This window comes from Halyomorpha halys, unplaced genomic scaffold (assembly GCF_000696795.3).
Source record: "Halyomorpha halys isolate HHAL.00 unplaced genomic scaffold, Hhal_1.1 Scaffold292.1, whole genome shotgun sequence".
In the NCBI taxonomy this organism is placed as follows: Eukaryota; Metazoa; Arthropoda; class Insecta; order Hemiptera; family Pentatomidae; genus Halyomorpha; species Halyomorpha halys.
In genome coordinates, this window is record NW_027107421.1 from 321,658 (window position 1) to 331,753 (window position 10,096).

Here is a 10,096-nt window from a genome sequence, read left to right on the forward strand (position 1 = left end):
GGTCAACTTTTATAAATTGAATATAATCTAGTAAATAAAGTTTTGTAATTTAGTAAATACATAAATGTTGTGTTGTGTACAAACTTGTCTCATATCAGTACAAATTACTAGATAAAATTTTAAGTAGCAATTTGTCATGAAAACATTTATTTGCTTATATTTTTTATAATTAAATACTTTCGATTGAATAATATACAAGCACGTGTACATATTATTGCAATAAAATTACATTAAATTATCAAACAGATGTTTTGATCAGCGAGAAGGTTGAGGTAGGAAAAATCTTGGCAGAATTTATAGAAGAACCGCTGATAAAACTGTTGTGTAAATGATTACATCACATATGTACATAGACGATCATTAAATAGCAGCTGTCCTATCTTAGAAATTTTTCTGTCAGTTTCATTGCTTTGTTTTCAGTCTAATAGAAAAAAATATATAGTAAACAAAATGCGCATTTATCAACCTTTTATTTATAAAAAAGCAAAGACAGAATTTTTCTGTAGTAAAAATGTTAATTTTAATTAAGTTAAAATGTTATTTTTATTTTAATCAAATTAATGTTAATTAAAAAAAAACAACTTCAAGAAATAATATATAAGGATAGTAAAGCAGAACATGCAAACAACATATGCTGTATCTTTGCTTGTAATAATCCGATTTTGAAGACTTTTCTTTTTTTAGTTTTATAGAAAATTTAGTTGAAAAATAAAATAGAATATAAGAGATATTACATTTAATTAGTAGAGGTTTACCCAATTAAATTTTTTACTCATTTCCCAATCCTGAAATAATAAAATCCTCAACAAATCCTAGAACCTAAAATGTTCCAGATCTTATGCATGAGAACCTCACACACATTTTAGTTGTTACATTTTTTTTCTTTTTTTTTTTTATGTATACATTATATAAATATATTTGTTTTCTGTTTTGTTTTTTTTCAGGTTTTTCATATTTCTTAAAAATGTTGGGTCCAGTGTTTGGATATTCTTTGGCATCAATATGTCTAAGCCTCTATATATCTCCAACACTCACACCTAAGATTAACAATAATGATCCCAGATGGCTTGGAGCTTGGTGGATAGGTAAATAAACTTAAATTGTTAGTTAAATTCTAACTAAATAATTAATTTCTTGATATTATATCAACGTTTCTTGGCCTTTCAATCAATATTCACAACCTATTTTTTATCAACAATCCTCTTACCATCCCTTAATATAAATGAATCTTCATTTTGGAATTTTCATATCATTACTATAATGAAAAGTAAAACTGCAACATAAAAATTAATAAATATTATAATGTAATATATCAGTTATTTTTAATTATTAATCAAATTTATCAACTATTTTATTGAAATTAATAGTATTATTATTCACTTCTTATTTACTACGAGAGTTTGAACAATCATTAACTTTTCTTAAAAAATGTATTATTATTATTTGTTAACCAAAAATAATTTAACAGTAATTCCAATAATAAACAAATTTGATCATGATTTAGGCAGTGTTTTTTTTTTTTTCAATTATTTCACATCCATTCTTACCCCAACATGAAATGTTTTTTGGCATAAGTAAAGAACTTAACTTAAACAGTAGACAAACAAAAATGGGGTTTACAAAATATTGTGACTATTAATATTTAATCAATGAATTAACTCCACGAAGCATCAAGTAAAAAAAATTGGAAAAACAACTCCAACTTTAACCAGAGAGAGGTGTACCCGAGAGCATTTTGCTCATATTGGGAAATAAACGTCTAAGTCTGGGAAATAAACCAAGTACTTCATCTGTTTCGTCTATACTTTTGTCTTTGTTCCGTTAATTCTTTGATTTTGTTATTACCACTTGTTTATGTCCCTCTTTTACCTCCCCACTTATACTCAATTCAGTTTTGCACTGGCTTCCTCGCAAGAGTAAGACTGAGGATTTCGCTCATCTGGACACCTCCTGCATTTCTTATTTGAAATCACTAGCCAAAGAGAGAAGATCTTAGATCTTTTATGAAATCTGGATTCTTCAGCCTTTTATGGAAGAGCTAAAATTTAAAATTTCAATTTCTAACTGCATTGAAAGTAATCGTAAAGATATTTGTCTGCATCACATCAAATTTTATTTTTAAAAATAGTACAAGTTATCTACCATGAGATAAATGCTCACAGGACACATTGAACACACACACAGGGAAGGCACTGGCCTAGGTTTTCATTACAGCTCAGTACTGTAAGATGGAAATAAATATTTTTTAAAAATCTGTTATACCTTTACCATAAAAACCCACTTGCTCTGACTTACCTTATTATGAAATAAAACTTCCACCAAGTAAATTTACAAAAATTTTATAAGATAGTTATTAGTAAAGAAAATATAATTTTCTAACAGTTTGTTAATATTACTATTATTTTTTAAATAAACAGGTTGGATCATTCTCGGAACAGTGATGTTTGTCCTTGCATCTTTGATTGGTTTATTCCCTAGATCATTACCACGAGCTGCAATGAGAAGATCGATGTCTCAAGACAAAACTAAGCAAGTTGATGAACTACCAGCTTCATTACATGGTATTTACTTTATTCTTTAAAGTTGTCTGAACGGTTTGAAGTAAAGTTGGATATTTGTTCTTTAATATTTGTTTTTAATCCCACTTTTTAGACATGATGCTAACATTTAAGCGGATAGTTACAAATAAAGTACTGGTTTGTAAAAACATTTATGCAATTTTTTACATGACTGGATATATGCCTTATTGGATATTTATGCCTAAATACCTTGAAATTATTTACAAACAATCTGCATCCACTGCAAATCTTATTACAGGTAAGAATAATGACTTTTGATCAATTTAATCTACCTATCCTGCAGTAATTGACTTTTAAATTAATTTGAGTTGATAACAGTCAATTGTGTATCTTTTTGTTCCAATAATTCATAATTTTTTTATCTGTATCATAATACTTAATTAGAGCAAACAAAGAAGAAGAAAACAGAATGAAGCTTTAAATTGACCAAGGCTTCAGTTAGTTAATGGCCATGATAATTAAAAAGTTTCTGACTGTTGTTATCTCAACTAAAATTATTGAATATGATAAAAGACTATTTCCAAATTCATTACATTACTTAAAGTTGCTAGAGAGACGATATACTCCACTGTGGAATGCTGAAAGTATGATTAGTTCAGAAAAGCTTATTTCTGAGGGAATAACACTTTTTGCATCCAATCATTGGAAGTATTATCCTTCTTGCACCTGTAATGCAACAAATATGTAATGCAGATATAATATTATGGATTTGTGAGTAAGAAACAAATATTACTTTATTAACTTGTACAAAAGATATGAAATAAATAGTACTAAGACTACTCGTGCTATCGACTGACCAAGTACAATAGACAGGGAAAGGATATTTCAGTTAGTATATATTGGGGCAGGGAACTAGGAAATTAGGTTTATTTGGTATGCTGAGATCTATCAATAGTATCATGTCATAGTATCTTTCTCGCCTTTTTTGAGCATCGAAGGTAGAATTGTTTGGTTGCTGAGTCTGTCAAATTTGTCTCAAACCACAACAACCTCTGTTTAATATTTGGTTATTGGTAAATCAAAGTAGGATAGTTCGGCAGCTGAGGTTTGAAGAACCAGCTGAAATGTTTACAATATTGAGAAAGAGCATTGATTAACAGGGGCGCTAACCGTTGGTTCAAACCGTCTATTTAAAAAAGATAAAATTTAATTTCTCAATTATATTAAGTAAATGCTTTATTAACTATGCGCATATGGAACCAGTGTACAGTCGTGAGGGGTATAACATTCCTACAAGAACTAGTTGTAGATACTTCTAGTAGATAGAAAGTAAAAAGTTGAGGAAGGAGGAGAAATGCAGAGTGAAAACAAAATCCAATATTTGTTCCCAATATAGCTTTAGAATGTCCCACTATGTACATTATTACACTCTAACTTTTAAGGAGGTGGTTCTCTGAAGAGGAAATTCACTTCATTTCTTTTTTTCTAACCTCCTAAATCTTTATTTAATAAACATATACAATATATAAAATTTACTTAAGTCTAACTTATATATATACAAGAGCATTATGTATAATCTTCTTTTGCCGGATGGCATTTTAAGATAAGCTACATTGTCCGCTTAAGGTGGGTTAACTGGGGTGGCTTGATAGCCGGGAGCTCACAGAGAATGGGGAGGGACCATTCCGGCTGGGAGGAAATTCACACCTTGACTCTCTGGGCATTGAGAAATGTTACGCATTTAAGACATTAGAAAACATTTATTATAACATATGAAATTGTTGTTCATTTGTACAATTAAAGCAATTACAAGATATAATACATATATGAAAATACTTTGTATGATGAACATAATGGTTCCTGTGTCGCCAGCTGGATTGTACCAGGAGTCTCATAATGGTTATAGTGGTGTCTAGTAAATAGTTGCAGGGCCGCTTCACTCTCTAAAACATCTTAACTTCAGACTTTAAATTTTTATCTTATTTTTGGGAAATTATTTTTCACCCAAAATGATATATACTGTATAATGCTTAACTATTAGCATTTTAGTCTTGACGATGTTATAGTTTTAAAAAGAAATGTTTGACAGTCAACAGCAAAGATCTCCTATCCGAACATTTATTCGATACCATATTTTCCTATTTACCCAAAATGAAATTAAATAACACATTAATATTAATCATAGTATGAAAACCTGCAAGATGCACTCCATTATTAAAAAATAAAAAATGTTATTCTAGATGTAAAAAAAAATTGTCTTTTGTTTGTTTTCTGTAAAATTAATAGACATAAAAAGAATGTTTAGAAAAGTTATTTTTTATTTTATTTCTCTATTAATAGTTTTTTTTGTAATCTAATGAAAATATATTCATTGAACATCTCTGTGAACAGGTTCTGTCGGCTTGGTATCTTCTGCATGTGGTATTTTAGCTAGTGGACTGGTAATCACGAAGTTCAAACCAACAGCGAGGCCTCTAGCTCTATGGAATGTAACTACTGGAGTGATTGCAGTTGTAGGATTTCTGTCATATTCATTCCTTGGATGCCCTATGACTGAGACTCAGGGAACTATGCTATCTACTGGAGAGTAAGTAGAATATATCTGAATCTATTTTAATAATTAACTTTTATTCCATGATATACATTTCATAATTCTAAAGCTTTCATTTTAGAACAAAATTTATTTAACAGCACCCAAGTTACCAGAATTTAAATATTATTAAATAAAAAAAAATCTGGTGTGGTGAGCGCATAACCAAAATTTAATTTGAATTTAAATTTTGAAAAAGAAATTTCTTTATTATTGTCCAATTGTGTAAAAATCATGAAAACACACAAAACAATATTTATAATACAGTTTATTAATGCGTGTTTTGTTAAACCCCTCTACATAAATTTATATTTCAGTTATTAAGTTGCCTAGAATCTTTAGTTTTTAACAGCTCATTGTCCATCTAAATTACTACTTTTATTTTCAGATATTTGTTTCTAACCCAGAGAAATACTTCTTTTTTTTTATATGTAGTTAATTATCAAATTCTTTCATAGTAAATATTTATCTATTTTTTTTTTTATCAAAAGAGAGGTAAGATAAATTATTTTAAATTAACAAAATTAAATGAGTTCTAGGCAAAATTATTTTGAAAAATTGCCTGAACTTAGTCAAACTACTTCAATGATAAGATCTGATACCTAGACCATTTAATTGTAACTTGTTAAATCATCAAGTTTAATTAAAATGGTAAAGCATCTTTTAGAAAATTTTGAAAAAAAAAAAGTAAAATGAATGATTTAAAGTGCCCTTACTGTTAGTCAATTTCAGCCAAAAAGTTGCAATTACATCCCAGGCATGTACCTTTTCATTTAAATTCAGGTTTGTACAACTTTTCATTTTTGAGATAGGCTGTTCATATACACACACAAAACATTTTGGGAAACTTAACTTAGTTATTTGGAATCAGGGGTTCCTAACGTATTTTTCCATTGAAAACTGAGATTCAGATTTTTGATACATTTTCTTACTTTATATTTGTATATAAACATAAGTGAAAATAATAATTAATACAAAAAAGAATTTGTAGATTCCATATACTAATAAATAGATTTGGATAATATTCTTTAAACCCTAATAAATCACCACCTAATAAATATTACAATAAGAAAGAATATAAAAAAAAAAATAAAGCTTGGTTAGGTCCTTTTCATTGTTATTGATCCTTAATCATAGTAACTTCATAAATACTTTCGAAGTTTCTCCTATTCAACCTAAGTTAATCCTAATCACTCTTCTTGTAAATCATTATGTTTAGTATTTTCAAAAGCTTATTTGTTTAATCTTTTGGGTTATAAGTATAATATTTTTTGTGGGTAATTGCAAGATTACATGCTATTTGAAACAATCAAATTAACAAAAATTAGTGAAAAAAAAATCTGTATTTTAAACATTTTTTGTACTAAGAATTGTCTCTGATAAACGTTCAAGTCATTAAGAAAAATCAAAATCGTTTTCCTGTTTCACAGTTTGTGATGTACAATAATGACATCTGGTCTCAAGGTAAAAATAATAATTGTTATGTAAACGACTTTTGATAAATACATCCTGTTCCTGTACATCTGTTATATAAATATTTTTAATTAGAAGAAACAATTAGTAGTCTCAAAACATTCATAGTATATCATATTCTTATTATCGTAAATGAGATTTCACTTATAATTTATATGTATATAATTTATTTAAAAACTGATATATATGTGTTTTGATATAAATTTTAATATGCTTTTGATATAATATGAATTATTTTTTCTCTGGGGCAGTATTATCAATTAAATTTATATAACCTTAACTTAAGCACATTTTAGAACAAATTATCTTATTTACTTGTATGGGATAAATCCAGTTACATATACAAATAATTACAGTATATAAAAATGTATCAGTACATGAGTAAGTCAAATGTCTGATTTAATGAGAAGGAATACAAATGTCAAAATATTTGTAAAGAATGAGACAATCAACAATATTATGAAGTTTGTGAACGAAAAAAATATCATAATTAAATCTTCTGGCTGAAAGACTAATCCAATAAAAAGAGCCTTATGGAGTTTCTACGAAGGAATCTATTTTATTAAAAAAAAAATATGTAACATTTGTACACTTTCCAGTACCTTAATATTGGTTTTTTGATATGGATTCCAAACAACAGAGCGATATTAAAAAATCGGAGAGACTATGGACAAATAAAGTTATAGTAGAGAATATATGAATTTAAGTCTCATTTGTAACTATATCTGAAATATGATTTTTTAAATTTTAATATCAATACATACCCTGTTAATACTGTTTTTATCATTATTAAGGTATATTGTGGTAATTTTTATTTATTTATTTTTTTTACAGATTAAACCTAACTAGAAGCTGTAACGCTGACTGTCATTGTGATTATGTTACATACACACCGGTATGCGCGTATGGCAAATCTTATATTTCACCTTGCCATGCGGGATGCAAGGGAGCAGATTTTCTCAAAAATGGAACCAAGGTTTGATTATAAAAAATATTTCTTGGTTATTAGTTTGTAGTTTGTGTTCATCTCATACCTGGCTAATTTATTAAATGAAAAAAAATTACATGCTGTACCATCAATGCTAACTTTTCTACATGCCATTCTCTAATACATGAAAGATAAATAGCTTTCACAAATAGACTTCTCAAAATCAGTAGTGGCCTGAGTATCTATGTTTATTACTGATTTGGTTATGTGAATTACTGATTTTTTATTTATACTTTAAATACATTTATGTATATTTTAAGTTATTTTTTGCTTTAAAATACTTTTATGTTTTAAATTAAGTTAGTTATTTAATTTATTGCATGTAGTTCAATTTCGTTTTATATTATTAATTTTTATTTATCTTTTTATTAGTTTATTTCAGTTTCTTTATATTTTTTTTATTAGGTATCTGTTGTATTCAATCTGCATTCTGTTATTGCAGTAAGACTATTGCCCTGTTGTTACAATAAGTATGTTAACATTATGGCAATAGATTAAAATGTTATCCATCTCAGCAAACCTGCCCCACTAAAACCCTGATTTAGCAACAGTCTATATCATTTTTGAAACATTTATTTGAAACGGGAAAAAGAGACTTTATATGTTAAATCGAGCAATATTTTAAAAGTGGCTAAAATTGAAAAAATTACATGAATAATAAATATTACTTTTTATTATATTACCGTATTAATATTACCTTTTATGTTTTTATTAGTTTATTTCAGTTTCATTATATTTTTTATTAGTTATCCGTTGCATTGAAGGTGCTCTCTGTTATTATAGTTGGACTTTTGTCCTGTTATCATTATAAATATGTAACAATATGCTTACTGTATACAAGGAGTTTGTTGGAGTTTGATAGAACCTTTTTAAATTGAGCCCATTAATTATTTTAATTATTCAATATAATGAAATAGAAATTTATTCAATGAATAATTTCATTCTTCCTATTGCTATTGCAGATATACACAGATTGTGCATGTATCAATGAGACAGACGATGAAGGACACCCTCTACCAAACTTTGCTACGTCTGGACCATGCCCTGTCGACTGTAAAACAAATTTTTACATATTTCTGACAATAGTATGCTTACTTAAATTTGTGGGAGCATCATCATCAACATCCAACTTCCTTGTTTCAATGAGGTAATTTATGATTTATTTTTCTATTGAATTTATTTCATAAGTTGTTTAAATTAATTTATTCTTTGTATATTGCCATATGGTTGAAAATTTCAGATAAAAATTTTAAAGATCAGAAAATATTTTATTCAAAAAATATTTTTGAAGTAAATAGTCAGGATTGCTGTCAAGAAAAACCAAACTAGTTTTAAAATTTTTATTGATTGCTCATGTTTTTACCCACAATGTAGATCTTCATGGGAGCTAAGATAAAAAAGATACAAAGATGCTAAAACTAATGTAAGATTAAAAGAGTAACATTAAATGAAACAGCTGTAAAGGTGAAGGTATAAAAAGATTTTTATATAAACAAACTATCATAAGATCTAAATAAAATAGTAAGAGAGTTAAAGATCAATTCATAAATTTATAATTCATTATTATTTTTTCATTTAATTACTGATTATTATGTTAGTTACTTTTTTAAACATAAATAATCAGTTCTAATCTAGCAACCTAAGTTCCACAGGTTTTTTTTTGTTTTATTAAAACTTTATTCTTTATCTTTTTCTGGAATTTATACCTTCTTTGTTACTTCATTATTCATTTTGTCATCTGAACAACGTTTCGGGCTCTTCTGCCCTTTATCAAGTTCTTACTACTAATTCGTGGACATGTGTAATCTTAACTGAAAAAATTTTTATATATTCCAAACTGAATATTAGTCCTACTTTTTTATCCTTATTTTTCTTCTTTTTTTTTTTTGATAAGAAGATGGTTGGAGATGTTGTCAGAAAATAAACACAGATAAACAAAAAGATATTTATTTGTGCCGACGTTTTGACCTGAATTTCAGGCTTTCATAAGGCTAGAAAGGTAACAACTATCTCTCAGAAAAACAATAATAGAGGAAAATAATACAAACAAATTTGAAATAATACATAATAATTTCCTTGATTTTTATTTTTCTCTGCGTGATGGTTGTTATCTCTTTTTTCTTTTCTGCCCTGATGAAGGCCTGAAATTCAGGTCGAAACATCGGCACAAATAAATAAGTTTTAATTTATTTGTGTTTATTTGATACCCCGACCATCTTCTCCTCATATTAATCTACGATCAATTAATAATATCTCATTTTTCTTTTTTATTAGTACTGTTTTGCAAATTTTATATCTTTAAAGTAGTACTTTTTTTCTTAGCCCCATTTATCTATCCAAAGTTCAGTGCTCTTAGTTTGGAATATATAAAAAATTGTTTGAATCAAGACATTTGACACAATACAAATTAATAATAAGAACACATGTCCACAAATTAATAATAAGAACTTTATAATGGACAGAAAAAAACAAAATGTTGTACGAATGACATAATGAATAATAAACCAACAAAATGGGTATAAATTC

General features: G+C 27.3%; 1 protein-coding gene across 1 annotated transcript in view; it reads left to right on the forward strand.

Moving 5' to 3' along the window:
- Positions 1-10,096, forward strand: part of LOC106680831 (solute carrier organic anion transporter family member 74D) — a 25,700-nt gene that overhangs the window by 12,281 nt on the left and 3,323 nt on the right. The window contains exons 4-9 of the mRNA XM_067045688.1: positions 945-1,085; positions 2,418-2,561; positions 2,653-2,817; positions 4,911-5,106; positions 7,417-7,558; positions 8,533-8,717. Coding sequence (XP_066901789.1) covers positions 945-1,085; positions 2,418-2,561; positions 2,653-2,817; positions 4,911-5,106; positions 7,417-7,558; positions 8,533-8,717 — 973 coding nt within the window. The remainder of the gene's footprint in view (positions 1-944; positions 1,086-2,417; positions 2,562-2,652; positions 2,818-4,910; positions 5,107-7,416; positions 7,559-8,532; positions 8,718-10,096) is intronic.